Consider the following 18,679-nt stretch of genomic DNA (forward strand, 5'->3'; position numbering starts at 1 on the left):
AAGGGTGGGAATCGCTCCCCGTGGCGGGCGGACAGCGGCTCATGGAGCCGGGCCGCCCAGTCATCCCACGACATGGCGAGGGGAGGGGAGGCATTTTTTGTCGACGCGCCAACTTTGGCATACAAACTGACACAAAGACGGGGGACGGCAGGTCGGGAGGAGGAGTTTTATGACAAGACATGGGTCATGAGGATTAGCATCATCTTTGATACATACATACAAGACAGAGAGAGATCCTCCAGTCCATAAACAGTTTCTAGGGACCGCGAAAACAAACGTCCATGTCGAAGAATAAAAATAAATTGCCCGCTAAGTAAGACAGCGAGAAGGGGGAAAAAGGGGTATCGCACTGGTTTAAATGTAAAAGAAAACGTAAAACATGACATGGTATCATCCCAACTCCGAGGGTGGTCCCTATGCCGAGGTCCCATCACTCATCACTGATCAACCCCCCGCCTTCAACTGTACTGGGGAGGGTGCTGCGCATGCGCAGTATTCGAAGGGGGCTGCGGCATGTAATAATCCGCCGCGGCGCCGGTCATTGGCGCCGCCCCCCCTTCCGCAGCCGTCGCCGGAGGAGCGTAGGGCGGGACGGGGGTCTGCGGGCGGTGGGGCGCGTAGCCCATGGGCTCGTACTTGGATTCGGCGGCCTTCGCGCCGGCACCGGCGTACCAGGAATCCCCGTTGCCGTCGTCGGCGGCCCTGCCCTCCTCGATCTTGGCGTAGACGCCGCCCGAGCGGCTGCTGCCGCTGCCCTTGTCTTTGCCCTTCCTGTCCGTGACGAATTTCTTGTAGAGGAAGAAAGGGAGCCAGAGACCTGTTGAGGCGAGGAGGGCGTAGCCGAAGACGCGACCGAGGCGGAATGGCTTGCCTTCCTTCTTGCGCTTGAATTCTGCGGGTTACAGTGTAAGTCAGCGGGAACATTGGGAGAAACATGGCTATTGGAAAGGAAAATAGACCGGGGAGGGGGGGCTTACCCTGGATAAGATAATAGGTGAAGGCAATAAGAAAGATGATGAACCAGACGATGAGGACAATGATGAGGATCCGGGCCCAGAGGGGTAGGGTGCTGAAGCCGCCTCCGTTGCCGCCTCCTCCACCGCCGGTTGGGACGACGGCGCCTCCCTTGCTCTTGTACGGCTTTGATTTCGACTTTGACTTGGATTTTGAGGATTTGCTGCCGCCGCCGCCTCTGCCGCCGCCACCGCCGGAGCTGCCACCACCGCCCTTGGGGACACGGGATTCGAGGATGAAGTCCATTGACTTTTTTCTCTCTTTTTGCTGTTGGTACTTTTTATGCGTTTCTTTTCGCGACCAAGACTTATCGGGAAGGGGAAGGAAAAATAAAAAATAAAAACCCCGGCCGAGTAGTTGTTCAGTTGACCAAGAAAGAGTGATGTTTGTTTCTGCTATTCGTAGGACCGGGTTTGTTCTGTGGGTAGAACACTGACGCCAGGCGGCGAGCGAGGTGTTGTTTTGTTTGGTGGTGTAGTGTAAGTAGTATACGAGTAGGTAAGACACACGAGAGAGTTTTGTCCTCAGGGCGGAAGGGATGCCGCCAAGGACCCTTTTTAAATACCAGAAGCCAAAACGCCATCTTACATGCGTGCAGCATGCATTCGGCGAGTTTTTAGCCCATGTCGTCGGTCGAGACAGCCCTGTCGTTGGCTGAGCTGCCTAGTTCCTTTAGTCTGGGAAACAGGGGAAGGGAAAGTGTGTGCTGTGCGCCGTGCCTCCTTCCCTGCATTCTGGCTTGACTTTGTTGGCTTGCGGCGCACCTCAGCCCTTCAAAATGGGAAATGAGAACAGATGCTTGGCGCCGGGGGGGGGGAGGGGGGAAAAAGCCAAGATCATCAGTTCGACGGCGCTGGATATTGGTGCGATCCGAGTGCCCAAAGTGGGCAGAAGGATTTCGAGCGCTGCATAGAGTGGTAAGTAGAGAGGAGTTGCGTCGAGAAAATTGTAAGACGGATGTCTTGGCAGAGCTCAGCCGTAGACGAAGCTCATTCGTCCGTTTGCGCACGACGGCAATGCGACGTCCTATCACTGCCCAGAGATGTGGAATGGCTGGGGAGGGAAGATTGGGGTAGTGGTTGGTGGTTAACAGTGTTGGCGGTGGTGGTTGTGATGGTGGTGGTAATCCCTCCCTATCGTCGCCCATCCCTGAGGGGTGGGTGGTTTGGCCAAAAAGTCGAAAAACGTGCAGATTCCCCTTTGGGAATCGGGGGTAGGCGGTGCCTTCTAGCGCACTTGGAGGGATCACCCCTTCTGAGAGGACCCAGTTGGGGAGCTCCAATCAGCCTTACCGCTCATCATGAGTACCCTCTTTGGAGGGAACCGGAGGGCTGTGACGAGGCAAGTGTTTCCCCTCCAGAGGTTATCTTCCAGGGGACCTGGTCCCGGCAGACAGGTCGGTCCCAGCAGCACACATCTCCCTGCGGGTGTCGCGTGGAAGCTTAATTCTTATCCCAAGAGCTGCCTGGCTGCCAAGGAACGACGAGGCATTGCCCGGCTCCGCTCTCGATGCTGTTGCCGGAGGAGCCATTTCATCACTGGTATCGAGACCGTCGTCTGTTATTAATTCCACTTCTAGGCAGCCAGATTTGACAACTTTAGTTTGTCTGTTGTCGGAGCCCCGAAATGGCCATCCATGTCCCCACAATTGGTCCCCGAGAGCTGGTTGTGTTAACTTTGTACAGCGGCCGATCCAGGGACTTTTCAGGCCAAGGTCAGAATGAAAGTCGCCATTATCCTTGCGGCATAGCTGCTGCTGCTGCTGGTGGTGCTGCTGCTGGCACTTACTGCCTTGGGGCCGTCGTACTGGGCCGGCCGCCTCTAAGACATGCCTTTCCTAAGCTTCTTTCCCAAATGGTATGGACTGTTTGGGGGAAATTGAGACAGTCGCCGCTCTCGAAACAGAACCCTGCATTTCCTCGACGTCGTCGGCCGTTCCTGGCTGCCTTCATGCAACAGGGTCTGAGGGGGTGTTCCTGTTTTTGGCGGCATGTTTGGGTCAGACTTATAATCCCCCCCCCCTCTCTTCAAGGCAGCCTGGTTGGTTGCCTTGGAAGTCAATATCGACCTCATCTCGTTCAGGGAAAAGGTGCATGGCCATATTGGCCGTGGCCGTGCTGGGATTCCCAGCGAGACATTCGCTTCCCAACGTCGACTTGGATTGAGCCTCTTCTTGCGTGACCTGGCCTTGAGTCTGACACCCATGGTTGACAACCGTCCTTCCACATCCATCCCCAGATCTCCGTCCGCTCGGGGTTGGAGACGAACTTTCTCTCCTACACCCCCAATCACGCCAAGTGTCGATGTGGTCCAACCCCACGAGATCCAAGAAGCAAGAGTTCCGCCTTGGTCCCTTCCGGAGAAGAGGAGGCGAGACGGCCGTAGATTAAAGCAACCTTCGCCGCTAAGCGTCCCGCGTCAACGGGACTTTCCACCGCAGCTAACTAACTACCCGGCACACATATTGATGTGCGGATGTTGCCACACAAATGATCAAACACATGGCCGGCCCCAAAAAAGATATCCCGCAAAAGGCAAATCAAGTCCTCCAAGTCCAGCGCCCGAAGACGAGGTTGTCGCATGGCACCCTGGGTCATGTGTATCGTCTCATGCCAAAATCCAGAGTAGACCGAACATTCTGCGACTTTTTCAGCGCCCCCCGATTCACCCAGGACCCGTTGCCACACTTGTGCCCCGAACCGCAATCGTCACCGTTTAGACATGTCTGGGCGTTTGCCCCGACACGGGAATAGCGTCCTGCAAGATCAGCCGCAACTCAAGGTGGCCTCGTTGGCAATTGCGCCATCTACGACACCATCCAACAGGGGTGGGTTTGTTCCCCCCGGTGCAGTACCTGGTTATTGAGTCCTTAGCAACCAGGTCAAGGAAGCCAACTAAAAGCTCCGGGCAGGCTAGTTCTGTCGCCCGTGCTAGACTACAGGTTGAGAACGCTAGGCCGTTCCAAATAGCTTCGCTGTGCGCCTCGTCATGGCTAGACGCCACGCCACCTCCTCCCCTTAAGCACGTATCGATGCATCCCGGCGCCATGAAGTGGGGATAGATGGGTTCTGATATATCTCGAGTTCCCGTCCGCCGGCGGGCGGGCGCCGTTCCTCGCGGGGAATGCTTGGAATGCGGTTTGCTTCTCCGGGCACGTTTCTGTTCGCCTCGGTCGATCCCCAAAGAAAGATGGCGATGCAATACCTATGTACAGACCTGACTGCTACGCAGCTCGCAGGCTTCCTATTTGGCGTCTGGCTAATCTACGCCGCTCAGCTCGGACTCCGGCGGCTGTACTTCAGCCCTATTGCCCATATCCCGGGCCCCAGACTGGCGGCACTTACACAGTACTACGAGTTCTACTACGACATCATCCTTGGGGGCCAATACACATTCAAGATCATCGAGCTACACCGGCGGTATGGGCCCGTCATCCGCATCAACCCGTGGGAGGTCCACGTCGGCGACCCCGACTTCTTCCCGGAGCTGTACACGGGCCCAGGCCGACTTCGAGAGAAGTGGCCGTTCTATGCCAAGCAGGTGCGTCCTTGTAATGTGTGGGAGACAAGTTCGTGGCTGATTCACATCGCAGTTTGGATCACCCGGTAAGCCTCTGGTGGACTTGAACGCCTGTGTGGAGGGCTGACAAACCGAAGAGAGTGCTTTGGCGACTATAGGCCACGAGCATCACAAACTGAGGCGCTCGGCGTTGAACCCGTTCTTCTCTACACAATCGGTTCGGAAGTTACAGCCAGTCATCGAGGAGAGAGTTGATGCGCTGCTTAACCGTTTACTCGAGCGTAGCCAGCAGTCACAGGAGCCGTTGAACGTCATGTACCCGTTTTCGGCCTTCACCAACGGTAGGAGAGCCCCGTGAAGCTTATCGTGGACCTTGGTAACGAACATTATTAGATGTGATCAACGAGTACAGCTTTGCCCGAAGCGACCATCTTAGTGCGTCCAACCCGAGCAACGGCCCATGTCAACGAAGCTAACCAGACTCCAAGTTGAGGACGAGACGTTTGGAAAGGAGGTCACCGATAACTTACTCGTGGGGACTCACCTAGGTCCGATGATCAAGCACATGAACTGGGCTCTGACGTTGGTCAACGCATTGCCCGAGTCATTCTCGGGGCGTTTTGTCCCAGGTAGGAAGAAATTACTGGAGAGCATCCGGCACACCTTGGCTTACCAGACCCAGGTTGGGGAGGGTTCTTGAAGATGAAGAACGACATCAAGGACCAGATCGCTGAGATCAAAACAACGGAGAACACAGACAAGTGGCAGCTCGACGTGAGCCACTCTACAATCTTCCACGATATGCTCTCTTCGAAGCTTCTGCCCCCGCAGGAAAAGACCGTATCGCGTCTCGCGCAGGACGGCCAGATACTCGTGCAGGGAGGCACGCTCACGACGTCCTGGACGCTGTCCCTGGCGACATTCCACCTCCTCAACCGGCCGTCGGCACTGCGCAAGCTCCGCGACGAGCTCTTCGTCGCGATCCCGGACCGCGACGCCGTCATTCCCCTGGCCGAGCTGCAAAACCTGCCGTATTTGAGGGGAGTCGTCAAAGAGTCCCTCAGACTCGGCTTCGGCACGAGCTCGCGGCTGGCGCGTGTCTGTCCGGAGGAGACGCTGGTCTACCGTGACAAGGAGAGCGGCGAGGCCTTTCACCTTCCCCCGGGGACCGTCATCGGCATGAGCACGTACAAGACGCAGACGGACCCAAAGATCTACCATGACCCCTTCGGCTTCCACCCAGAACGGTGGGCCGAGGGCGGCGAGCGGCTGGAGAAGTACCTGACCGTCTTCTGCGGCGGTACGCGCGTCTGTCTGGGGATGGAGCTAGCGCAGGCCGAGTTGTATCTCATGCTGGCGAAGCTCTTCCGACGATGGGGCGGAGGTGGCATCGTGGGCGGGCCGCAGATGGGCGACCGACGGCAAGGCGACGTGGGGGTTCTCAAGATGTTTGAGACGACGGTAAGGGACTGCGAGATGGCGGCGGATTACTTCATCCCCATTCCCTACAAGGTACGTTCTCAGAGGGGAGGGCTGCGAGCTTGGGAGCCCGCGTAGCTAACGTAACGCGCGAACCCAGAACTCCAGGGGGATCCGCATCGTGTTTGACAGTGGCAGCAGCGGTGCTGGTTAAACAGATGTGCGCTAACCGGAGCGCTGGTCTGCCATTGGGCGGTGCATGAAAATTGGGCAGTGCCTGCCTTTGTCAGGATGGCTTTAGGTTTGCGATAGTCTGAGGTTTGGCGTCGTTTGGGAGAGGGGAGGGGGACAAAAGGACAAGCTTGGCCGGCTACGGACAAACTGCATTGACCTCCGGCGGGCTTGGCTTGAAAAAGGGCTTAAATTGCTGACAGCAGAGAGCACTGCTTATTGTCGATCCGATGTGGTGAGACGGAGAGGATGAATGGACCGGTCCATTCGGATGGCAGCAAAAGCTAGTCGTATTACTGCGCTAGATATAAACAGAAACATGATCGGATCAGGTCTCTCTCTCTCTCTTTCTCACTCGTACATGCATAATTTGTGAGATGAGCGCGTTACACAGACAGTGAGTGAGAGAAAGAGGGTAGGGATGTGGAGCGCACCTCGGCGCGGCCAATAAAACGCGGCCAAAATGCAGCTTACAATTCTCCGGGCTCGGGGAGGCCAGCAGGCCCCGAAGGCCCGGCCCCGCGTCTTTGGGCGCTGGGTTCGGACTTGGTGCCGTCCGATGTTAGCGTCACCTCCAGAGGGCTTTCAAGGTGCTCGGTGGGGCCTCGCAGTGCGCCCCTGACCCTGAAACATCGGACTGGACCGACTGGATACATAGTACAGTTCAGGGGGCAAGGGGCCACTGCAGCTTCCGCAGTGGCTCCAGCCAGAGAGCATGTTTCCATGCTCTGCAATGTACGGTGACGGCAGCTAGAGCGGCAGTGAGGTGGTGAGGTGGATGAATGAATGAAGGAATGGATCGATGGATGGAGCTTGGATGTTCCACGCTGTCCCCCTCCGTTGTCACCTGTCGTCCCGCGTCGTCACACAACCACGTCCTTGTTCCGTCAATTTCTTATGCTTTGCCCTCGTTTTCGTTCTCCCATCTACATTACTTTTTTTTTCCTCACTGACGCTATCGCGGTCTTTCCTTTTGTAATTGACCCTCTCCTTCTCTGCCTCTATACTTTCTTGTTCCGCCCTACTTCTTTACGGCCAAACTTGTGTTGTTCTCCTTTTGCGACTCCGAACTTTCCTCACGATCCTCGTCTACGATAAACCCAGGGCAGGCCCGCAACCATGGCAACAGCAACGACAGCGCCGTCGCCCGCGGCGGCAGTCGACCCCTCGACGCGCAAACGCGTCCTCAGAGTCATTGCCATCTCTCTCCTCCTTGATCTGGTATTCCAACCTCTCCCTCATACGACCCCTCGCCACCGGGCCTGATCGCTGACTGAAGCCTCCCACCCCGCTAGATCTCCTTCACCTTCATCCTCCCCCTCTTCCCGCAGCTCCTCGAGTTCTACCGCGACCGCGAAGCCAGCCCCGACACCGCGAACGCAACCGGGCCCGCGACCCTCCTCCAGTCCGTCCTCTCCGGCCTGAACCGCTACAAGGCCGCCTTTGCCCGCCCCATCGACTCGCGCTATGATATCGTCCTCCTCGGCGGCGCCCTCGGCTCCCTCTTCAGCCTGCTGCAGGCCATCGCCTCCCCGCTCATCGGCCACCTCTCGGACCGTCACGGCCGTCGTACCGCCCTCCTCGCCTCCATGTGCGGCAACGTCGTCTCCGTTCTTCTGTGGGTTGTCGCCGTCGACTTCCGCACCTTTGTCGCCTCGCGCATCGTCGGCGGTCTGTCCGAAGGCAACGTTCAGCTCGCGACCGCCATGGCCACCGACATCTCCGACGAGCAGAGCAGAGGGTCCACCATGGCTCTCATCGGCGCGTGCTTCTCCATCGCCTTCACCTTTGGCCCCGGGCTGGGCGCGTGGCTGAGCAGCATCAGCACCGTCAAGGAGAACCCCTTCGCCACCGCCGCCGGCTTCAGCCTTTTCCTCATCCTGACCGAGACGATATACCTCTACTTCTGCCTCCCCGAGACCCTCCCCGCGCTGACGGGCAAGGGCCGCGGCGCTGGCAAGAAGGACGGGAAGAACAAGGCCTCGGCGCCGGCCCCTATCCAGCGAACAAACTCCCACTTCATCCTCAACGCCGTCCACTTCGTCTTCCTCCTCTTCTTCTCCGGCATGGAGTCGTCCCTCTCCTTCATGACCTACGAGCTCTTCGCCTTCGGCGCCGCCAAGAACGGCCGCCTGCTCGGCTTCGTCGGTCTCGTCGCCTCGATCCTGCAGGGCGGCGTCACGCGCCGTCTCCCGCCGCTGCTGTCGATGCGCATTGGCGTCGTCGCCTGCCTGGCGTCTTTCATCCTGCTGGGCCGCATCACCACCACCTCGGGACTGTACGCCGCGGCGACGTGCTTGGCCGTCACGTCCGCGACGGTGGTCACGGGCCTGAACGCGCTGAGCAGCTTCGAGGCGGCCGAGGGCGAGCGCGGAGGCAAGCTCGGCATCCTCCGCAGCTGGGGCCAGCTTGGTCGCGGGTTGGGACCTATCCTGTTCACGAGCGTCTACTGGTGGGCTGGCCGCGAGGCCGCGTACACCATGGGCGCCACGGGCATGGCCGTCGTTACGGCGGTGGTGTTTGCCGGCCTGAAGACGCCGCCCGGCTCGTTGAAGAAGAAGGCCGCCGCCACCGAGAAGAAGACGGCGTAGAAGCGTATCTATATATACACAGGTGTGTGGTTGCCATCGCAGCCAATGTTGTTGAGTGGAGAGTGGGGGTTTCTGTTGATATTTTATACACTGTACATCTAACTTGGCGGAGTGGGCTTTATCTAGGAGTATGGTCCGGGTGGGATGTATGATAACTCAAACGAATGTAATTGTACATGAAACATTTCGTTGGTTCACGTTGACGATTCCGTGAGACCTTTCTGCCCCCTCCCCCCCTTCATATTCCACACAGACACGAGCTAGGCTCGTCCGAGTGCGTAGTGTTTTGGTCTGGGATGTAGGCTGCTTCAATCTATTACTTCACCAAATGCCTAGATGTTTGGAGCGAGAAGCAAGGAGACAAGCCGTCCGAGCTCTCGCACACCTCTTCCCCGCGGCGACTGCACTACCTGCGTGCTCCGGGCTCGGCAGGGTGCGTCTTCTCCATTGGGTCCTTTCTTTCCTTCTTTTCCTGCCGGTTCGTAGTCCCGACCCTTTACCCCCCCCTCTCCGTTTGGATCAAACATTGTCCGCGGGCAGGGATGGAACCAAGCCTCGCCCCCCGCCGCCCCCCCGCCGCCCCCTATTGCCGAGATGATTCCCTCACCTCCTCGCAGCCAAGTCTTGGAGGACCCTGATCGGGGACGTGAAGCGCCGGCCCGAGACGTTGATGAGGCGGGGAGGGAGCAAGGAGCCCACTCTACCTAGTAACTGACCCAGGGGTTCGTCGCCTGGGGGGGGCCAGCGATATCAAGTAGGAGACTGCCCGTGCAGGGCAGTATCTGACGATGCTGCCGGCAAACACCACCGCGTGATAAGGAGCCGATGCCTCAATACATAAATTAAAAGGCTCAACATCGTCGAGGGCCCTGTGACATGTAACCCGGCAAAAAACTAAACCCCCCGGAGCGGAGCAAAGATGCGGCTCCGCCACGTGAGCGTTGGCCAACACCGTGTCCGCACAACTCGCCGTCCCATGAACCCACAGCTTCCGAAGCGACGCCAGCACGTTGTTTTTCTTCGAGCATGGGGTATATGTCCGTCTTGCGGGCTCTGGGGATGCCTCTCGCTCTTATACCGTCTCCTGAATATGTCCCACTAGGGAAAAGCCCACAGGAGAGCCCCATCTAGATCTTCCATCCAGGCTGTGGTACATACAGTCTTTCGTTGTTGACGCGTTGCTCTTGACGGTACCCCGGGCCTCTCCCCTGCTTTTGATTTCCATCGTTGCCTTGAGGGGGGGGGGATAACGTCTCCATGAACATTGTCGTGCCTTCCCATCCATCCACGTCTTCCCCCCTAAGCGGTTGTCTTCCACAAACGAAACGCACACACATCTCCCCCGCCAACTCACCTGCATGCCCTCTCCCGGCTCGCGCCTTCCCTTCTTGAAGCACCTGCCCGTCCCTTCCATTCAACAAACAACGACGAGCCAGAAGAGGGCCAGGTGGTCTAATGGTTAAAACTCGCTGGCGTGGCGCAATAGTAGCGCATTGGACTCCTACTTCTGAAAAAGGGGAGGCTCCCTCATCCAAAGGTTGCGGGTGCAAGTCCCGTCGTCAGTACACTTTTTTCTTCTTCTTTTTTTTATTTTATTTTGTATTACGTTTGCCGCCTCCTCTCCGTCCCTATCCCTTTCTTTCATTTCGTGCAGGGATGTGCGTGCGTGTGTCTTTTGCCCGACTTCTTCCACCTATCCTCATCATGCAGTTGTTCTTGTTTTTAAAATTATAAATGCTAATCGCGGCCGCGTAACAAAATGGGGAGGCCCCCCCCCCTTGTACGACATGATCCCAACGCTGCTCTGCCGTGTCTCGGCCTCTTCTATTGGTGGCTATGTGCATACCGAGGCGAAGGAGGCTGAGAGGCAAAGCAAGCGGGCATGCAGCCACCCGAGAGAGACAGAGAGAGCGTCTTAACTTGACGGGGATCGTAGATCCAGTCGCTACTCTGTTTTTCTTTTTCCTCTTCGGAGGGGGGAATATGTTTCCTTTTCTTATAACTAGTACCGAGGTTCTCTGCTAGGTTTCCCTGTGCTGCTTGGTTCTCTGAGGAGTCGGAGGAGGGAGCATGTGATTCCCTAGATCTTTGAGGTGACGATGGCACCTTACACGTTCTTCTTTACATTACATAGAAGCTACTATGAAGTGTTGTAATCGGTTGGTCTTGACTTATACCCCCGCGTATATTCGCGCTCGTGTGACGGACATTGACGGAATCTAGAGGATGCTTGACGGGAACATGACCCCGCGCAAGGGGGTAGAGACTGGAAGAAAAGAGAAGCATCTGGGGACGTTTATGAACTACGCTTGGTTTTTTTTTTTTTTTTTGGTAGTTTGCTCGAGGCCCCAAAGGAAAAGTCGAACAAGACTGATTTGAGACGAGGTAGACGAACGCCCAAAAGGCACTCCGAACATATTTAATATCTCCAACATTAGACAATCGTCTTCGAGTCGGTGTTGGATGTCGTCACTTATATCAGGCAGCGCCCCAGCTACGGGACGAGTGCCTCACGTTAATGAACAGGGCATCGCAAGTCGACGCGGGTTGAAGGCGAGTACCCAAAGATGGAATTGGGCACCCGTCCCGAGCCAATGCCCATTAGAAGCATGCAATAGGAAGAAGACGCTTGGAAGAAGGCGTGCGAACACAGATGAGCTACTCGAGAAGTCCGTCCGGACGTGAGAAGGCCCGAGGGGGTTGCTCAAACAGGGGTGCGCGAAGCCCTCGTGGGGATTCGACAAAGTCTCGACGGGCACCAGAGTTGGAAGCGAAATATAAACACATGCAGAACCATGGATGAGACCAAAGGAACCAAAGTTGACACATCACCACTCTCTAGGCCACTGGCCTCCTGGGCTGACTTGGCGCCGCAGTCCATAGGTAGGCCAGGAGTACACGAGATGCGGTTGAAACAATGGGTGAATTTGCCGGTACACTACGCTCTCAGCCGTACCAAGAGAGAAAACAATATATTCACCAGCTCTCAGAGTCTCGACAGCATCATCCAGTGCCATTGTAGCGCTGCACAGCTTTTCGGCTTTGCTGTGGCTTGCCCGACTGCCAGACCGCTCGAGGTCTCGTCTTCTCGTGCGTAAGCAACATCGAGCATAATGCTCGATGTTGCGAATGCCCGATGCAATCAACCTTCTTTGAGGCCGGGCTTACAGTGACATGTTATGCTCGTGTCCGGAAACTGCGAACATACCTGCGCCGACCTTTAGTCTCTGTCAAACTCCCGAGTGGCATATCATCAGCACTTGACTGCACCATGCATGGGGCACACACAAACCAATGCAGGTCACTTGTTGGGTGCTAATGCTCGCAATAATTGATGCGGGGATGCCGCCAACCAGAATGTTCTTTGACAGGAAGCATGCCATCAGCCGGGTTCATCCGAAGTAGAGGAAGTGCGTGCATCTACCGCGAGGTGATGCGTTGGCCGCACCCCACCTTTTGAGTTTTCGCAGATAGCACAATTGAGGCTTGATGTTGGGCCGTGTGGGTTCATTGGGCCCCTATGCCAGACTCCAGTTGGGGGAAACTCGTCCGAGAGAAGCTTGAACGGGCAAATGTGCCAACCTGCTCAAGCTCGCAGGACACCACAAGCGCCGTTACGGATGGGATGAGCCCGTTCCGGCAGCATATCTAGTCAGCTCTGACTGGCCATCCAACTGTGATGCCAAAGTACCATGTAGAAAGAACCTGCATGTCGGCGCATGCGGGGTTTGCAACCTTGGGAGCTGCCTATCCATGCGACGGCCATCACCGGTAAGGCTGGTCCCGACCATCTGCTCTACGGCGTGCGCGCGAGTGGTGTGGCAACCTCGGTAGCGACTAAAGACAGGCTGGAATACAAGTCCTGGTAGTCCGCACTCTGAAGGCGAACGAGTTGGGGGCTGTAAGAAGTCGAGCGCGAGTGCAGGCCGTATATTCGGTCCGCACTTGCGTACGACGTTGCGGGTGACGTCCGGGCAACCAGATCGGGTTATCATTGTCCGCGTCACCGGCACTGCCTCACTGCCCGGCCGGATCTGGGGGGGCCCCCATCCGAACCGGTGAGCAATGTCTAGTCGGGAGTCGAGGCTGCCCTTGGTAGACCACAATGGACCGGGGAAATCGTGGTTCGCCTTTACGATAAATTCGTAATCTAGACAGTCAGAAATCGAAGAGCCCAGGTCCGAAGCTGACGATCACGCCCCGTCATTTCGATCAGCGCGTCGTACGAGTCGCGTCCTAATACAACGAGGGACCACGGCGCTTCCAGAAAATTAGCCCGGGTGCAATTGGTGACATGCAGCGTTAGTGCTTTGTTTAAGTCGTCTCTGGGCGGCGAGTCCAAGAGCAGCCAAGCGGGATTAGACCCTTGTTCCCGCCGGCCCAGCACCAGGATTTCGTCAGCGACTTTGGGAGGTGATGGGCCGTTGGAGCGTTGCGCCGGAATTCATCCCAGATTCGGCTTCGTGTTTGTCATCCTCTCCTTGCCGGGCTGTTGCCCTTTGCTCTTTGTAGCCAAGGCGGAGCCGCTGTCGTCCTTTTGCTCAAATTCTTCTTCGTGTCAACCAACTGTGCGCAAGGGTCTTGATGACCGTTGGTCACTTGTCAACGGTTACTCTCGAAAACGCAAATGGACTGCCGTAAAGTTGCAACGCGTGTATGTCCTTCATCGACGAATAGCTGAGGGGCAGCGGCGCGAACTCGGGGAGATGCTCAGTACCCTGCGGCACCCCGCGTGGTACCCAATTGACTTAGGTATCTTGTATTTATACTCGTTGGCCGAGACTGCCGTATGTGGAAACTAGGATGGTCAAGTTGGCCGCAAAGGCCTGGCTGGGTCGCTCTCGTCGTCAATGAGAGTGCTTGAACTATGTTGCGAGATCTTGCAGATTCCTAGCTAGGCGGCATCAATCAACGGCGCAGTTTCGCTCGGCATTGTCGGGACAATCGCCCACCAAGAGGTCAAAGGCTCTTTAGCCAATCCACATCAGCCGAGCCAGCGCTCGAGGAGGTGGCATGCTTGAGAGTGTCCAACCCTTCTGGTCCATGACACACTGCACATGATCGAAAAACGCGCCTGTGGCGCCAGCCCCAAGAAAGTAGGGTTCCCCGTGCGAGTGATCAGAGCTGACACGGTGGGAGGACTCCTGCCACCTCTCCACTGTCGCTCTATGTCGGCCATTTCACCGTGGCGGGTATCGGCCAGCTATCCGCTCCGCCCAGGAGTAGCATTCAGCCTGGCGAACCTCTCGTCGTTCTTCGAAAGGAAACATGGCAGGTTTGACGAAACGACATGGGAACCAGGCTCCTTGAGCGGCAGGCCGTCGCCAGGCTACCCAGATCGCCGGGTTGTTCTTTGCTAGTCGAGACAGAGACAAACCTATGCATCATCTCTGAGAGTGTTTTTTTATGTCCCATGGTCATACAATGGGCTTGGCAACCCGGGCAATTGAGTGCTCTGCTCCTTTTAACCCAAGGGTTCAATTTGGTCAAAAGCGAAGACTAGCCGCTGCCAAAGGAGCAGGTTCAGGGATGTCTCCTAGGATCCACTTCCCGACTCGACAGAGAACAGAGTTAGAAACTGTTCCATTGAAGTTTCAAGAAGCAGAGGCGCATCTTCCATCCACCAAGGAGGGCTCCAGTAGCCGACAGAGTTCCAAGAAGCGTCGGCAAGCGACAAGTTGTCCAACTGCGTCGCCATTGATGCCGAAATTTTGCCGTGCAGTAGTGGCTATCCACCATCCGCCGGCCCCGTTCAGCGAGCATGGCGAACAAGCGCCTGGCAGTATGTGACTTGATGTCGACGTGGGATGACCTGCTGCAGACTGCACATGTTGCAGATATGACGGCACGGGGGGTAGTCCGCTGTGTCTCTGGCAGCAACAGGTGCTTCAAGACAATGTTTTTGCAGCTCGCATTCCAAAGATGATTTGCCCCATCAGCTTGGCCGTCTAGCCTTGGTCATAATCGTTTCCGATCCGGAGATGCCCAGACTGCATACCCAATCACCCAGCATCCCATTGTGTGCTTCTTTCCCTCTTTCTTTCTCTCTCCCTTCTCCTCCTCGGTTTGTTACGCGGCTGCCCATTCGCTGGAGACGTTGGTCCGAATCGAGATCAACCATGCCCATAACCGTTTCGATATTGTACTTTGGAGCAACCGAGCGGAACCAACGGCGAGCGTACGCCGCGGACATTGTATCTCGTGTCGGCGATGATGGTCTGATCACATCGCACGGTTTTAGTTGATTCTCGACGGCGCAGCTGCCAACCTGCAATGACTTGAATCGTAAAAGCTTGAGAGACCCGGGATCAGGGGAGAAGGACGAGTGGATCACGCAGAGATTGGGGGACCTGGCCGCCAGAGCTTGGGACGCTGACTGCCTGAGGACGGACCGGGGCCGCAGCGCGAACCTGAAGAGGGGGGGCAATCCGAAAGTTGTGGTATTGGCGGCCGCTACCGGGGCCATGGGGGACAAATGGCCGTACTTCTAGAACACTGGCGATTTGCGGTGTGGAGCGCGTAGCCGAGCGGCGATGGCGGAGATCAAACTCGTGCCGGGCAGTCAATATTACGATTAGCCATTGAATATTTGCCGTCCTCCTCTCAAGAATGCGGATGCTCTGGAAATGGCCAATTTGAAGTTTTGGGTCTACCCAATGGCGATTGTTGCCAGTAAACATGTTGCCGCGTTCCGTTGCCGACGGAGTCCCGCCGTCCGTGAGGTCCTTCCTGTGCATGACCTGTGGGTAACGGAGGGGGACACGGCGGAAGTTCCGTCTACTAGAAGGAGAGCAGGACTTGAATACCCAACGGCTCTCGGGGATCAGGCGTGGCGCTGCAACACTCTGCGGGGGCGATTTGTATTTCCTGTCAGTCATCCAGAACATACCTCAGCATCTGGAAAGCAAAGAAGATGGCTGGGGCTGGCAAGGTAGTGGTGGTGGTGGGCTTGGTGACAGAGAGTTGCTGCGAATGGGTGTCGCACCTACACTCCGACTCGACAGCTGCGTAACGTGTATTGGCAGGCGGCCAAAAGGGTTGCCGGCCAAAGCCGATGCATCCTTGTCGACAAGCCTGAGCTGGTCGAAGCACGGAGCGAGGCAAGGCAGGGTTGTCGAACACGGGGTCGGTACCTGGTGGGTGGTTAGCGGGTAAGGCAAGCCAACCTAAGACGACTTCCGGATGTGAAGGAGCGTAGCCAAAAGACGAAGAGAGCCCATCCCATTTGAGACGTTAACCGACCAAATCGCATCAACAGGAGCGGGCTGCGGTCTTAGCTGACTGACGTAACTACTGGGTCCGAAGCTGCGCGTAGCCGCCGGGGCTAGATGCACCCAAAGAGAGATGGACACAGAGGCTAATTACCGACACGATGCTTCTAAGTTGGGGTCTCGCAGGCACTGTACGTAGTGTAGTGTACAGGCTCTGAGAGTTGGGACAAGATTAGCGGCGGTTGCAATATCAGGAAAAGGGGGTTGCCTGCAGGCTCGCAGAAGAGAACCCCCCAGGCGGAGAAGTACCCTACCGCTATGTATGGTAGAACATGCAGAGGGCAGATTTGCGGTCCACTTTGATGCCGGGGTGCAATTGATGAGGAAACGGCTCGGCCTTGAGGTCGGGGTTGTTTGGGGTTTGCTCTTTGGATGGGCATCGGTATGTAGTGCCTACCTGGTACCAGCCGTACAGCATCGATGATGACGATGGCTGACTGCTCAACTGGCTGGGATGTTTGGTCGGTCCACAGTCGGGCAGAGATATAAGATGAGCAGCATGTGAGATGGCGGCACGGGGATACTGAGTGGTCTCGTATGTGAATGGCAGCAACAGCTTGTCGATTTCGGTGTGAGCTGGTGACATGTTTGAGTGATTTGGGGGGATGGGGGTTGGAGAATGGGTGGCGGGAGTCAGAGAGATTGAGGAGTGATGAAGGGACACAATGGCAATCCGCGGGGAAAGCATTTGGGATCGTGGGTTTGTCCAACTGCAAAAAGCATTTTGTCGTCACTGAGCTGAGGGTGTGTGTCGTCGAATGTGTGTCGGGAGGGAGTGTGTGGCAGCTACATGAGGGAGGTGTCGTATGTGCTGGCCATTGGAGTCCAGCTGGAAACATGTTCCCCTGCGCCCATATCCGTCCGCATCTGCACGTGTAGATGCGCATGCCCTGCAATGGCCATGCCTTCTGGAAACCGCAAATGGTTTTCCAGGCAATCCGTCCTGCAATGTAAGCGCAGCCAGCAGCCAGACACGACGAGACGAGAGCGTACGTGCGTTGCGTGCGTGCGTGGGGTGTCGGACCGGACCTCAGTCCAACTGCTCTGGCAGCAATTATCCGTACATGCTCAGAGGACAACCTGGAGGGCAAAAAAAAAAAAAAGTACGGACAAGGTACGTACCCGACATGGCTACGAGCGTGGTGTAGGAGTGCACTCCGTAGTGTATGTAGTGTACGCATGTATGGCGACCGCGGAACGCCATGTACGTGGAGACTTCTTTCTCCTTGGCGCCGGTGGGCTACCAGAGGTTTAAGTGGTTGACAGGGGTGTACTCCACGCATTGGTCCACGAACGGCCCAGTCGTTATTTCGGGTCGTCGAGATTATCTTCAGTCAGTGTTGCTGGGCAGTCCGCCGAAGAACGAGGTGGATCGTGCCCATCTACTGCAGTCTACGTACGTCCTGCCCATTCACTACCTTACTGAGGGGATGGTGATGGTTCCGTGTCTATTGCTGCCACCGTCGGGCCCCGAGGAGGCAGAGACGAGGAATCAATGGGTGGAGGGCAAGGGACAAGGCGGAATGGAAGATGAAGATCGGGATGGAATTGTCCGGGAAGAAGGACGGTGCAGACGGGAACTCAAGACACATGGAGGTACCAACACAGTGAAGTCGAAACGGCGCTAGCGCAAGGATGGAGGTTCTGATGGGAACGACCTTGCCCGGGGTACGTATCCTCCTCTGTCCCTGTACACGGGGGTGTGGTTTCCCTCCTGAAATGGATGATGGGGTGCTGGAGTCGACGTGTTTGTCCTCGTCTCGTTTTCCCGCCATGAACGACTCGAACGGTGTGTGCCTCGTCAAAGACATAAATCTCACGGTCAGCAAACAGCGACACACCTGCAGCAAGTAGGGCTGGAGCATTGCAAGGCGTGTGGCAAAAGAGGAGAGTGATAAACAGACGAGGGTGCATGTCCTCTTTTTCATCTCCATCCCAATCTCACTGTCATGCTTCCCCGGTGGATCGGTTTTTATCGACATTGACTTCACCCCCTGAGGTTTGCTGATGGATCACTCAGAGATTACGGATACATCTGTTCAACTGATTGCGTCTAGCCCACGCGATATCAAAATCCTAATTATCCCCGAGACCGCAGACGGCAGGCGAGGTGCGACAGACGACATGGATTTTCATTCGCAAGTGCTGGGTGGGCAGGGAGCAGGTCACTTACAAGTTGCCAGCCCATCGCCCATCCCCATCCCCGTCCGTCAGCTCCTTCGGCGGTTTTTTCCTTCCGACACGCCCCTGTGCCCGCCCTCTTCTCCGCTCCACCGGGCTGCCTGCCTTACTCTCCATATGCATCATATCCGTAGCTACTCGCATGTTTTCTGCTGCCATCTGCAGTACGGATACCTCGCTGAAGGGGCCTGTGTGGTGAGTGTGATGGGTTGGGCAAGCCAGGTCTAGTGGTGGCAAGCAGGGCGCACTTGGTGAGGAATATCTCCGAGGTCAACCTGGCCGCAGTCCAGAGAGCACGAGGGAAGGATTCACCTCGTCTCTACAAATCCGGCCACGACTATGGTTCGGTACGGTACGGTATGGTATGATATGGTATGGTACGTGCCTCTAAAGTGTCTCGTCTCATGTCGCCTCGCCTCGCCTTGCCAGCTTTGTGTCGTGTCGCGGCAGGCT

At 56.6% G+C, this 18,679-nt stretch overlaps 3 protein-coding genes across 3 annotated transcripts; 2 read left to right on the forward strand and 1 right to left on the reverse strand.

Annotated features, from left to right (window-relative positions):
* Positions 1 to 458: 458 nt before the first annotated feature.
* Positions 459 to 1,260, reverse strand: EsH8_III_001215 (uncharacterized protein; the record flags this gene model as incomplete). Its single annotated transcript, XM_083262940.1, has 2 exons — positions 459 to 892; positions 978 to 1,260. The coding sequence occupies 2 exons, from the start codon at positions 1,258 to 1,260 to the stop codon at positions 459 to 461; spliced, it is 717 nt and encodes a 238-aa protein (XP_083123427.1).
* Positions 1,261 to 4,203: 2,943 nt separating this feature from the next.
* Positions 4,204 to 6,166, forward strand: EsH8_III_001216 (cytochrome P450; the record flags this gene model as incomplete). Its single annotated transcript, XM_083262941.1, has 7 exons — positions 4,204 to 4,554; positions 4,607 to 4,619; positions 4,671 to 4,874; positions 4,927 to 4,968; positions 5,022 to 5,162; positions 5,216 to 6,045; positions 6,113 to 6,166. The coding sequence occupies 7 exons, from the start codon at positions 4,204 to 4,206 to the stop codon at positions 6,164 to 6,166; spliced, it is 1,635 nt and encodes a 544-aa protein (XP_083123428.1).
* Positions 6,167 to 7,302: 1,136 nt separating this feature from the next.
* On the forward strand, positions 7,303 to 8,774 carry EsH8_III_001217 (major facilitator superfamily domain-containing protein; the record flags this gene model as incomplete). Its single annotated transcript, XM_083262942.1, has 2 exons — positions 7,303 to 7,404; positions 7,479 to 8,774. The coding sequence occupies 2 exons, from the start codon at positions 7,303 to 7,305 to the stop codon at positions 8,772 to 8,774; spliced, it is 1,398 nt and encodes a 465-aa protein (XP_083123429.1).
* Positions 8,775 to 18,679: the final 9,905 nt, after the last annotated feature.

The sequence above is a fragment of the Colletotrichum jinshuiense genome, chromosome 3, assembly GCF_051148585.1.
Source record: "Colletotrichum jinshuiense chromosome 3, complete sequence".
Lineage (NCBI taxonomy): Eukaryota > Fungi > Ascomycota > Sordariomycetes > Glomerellales > Glomerellaceae > Colletotrichum > Colletotrichum jinshuiense.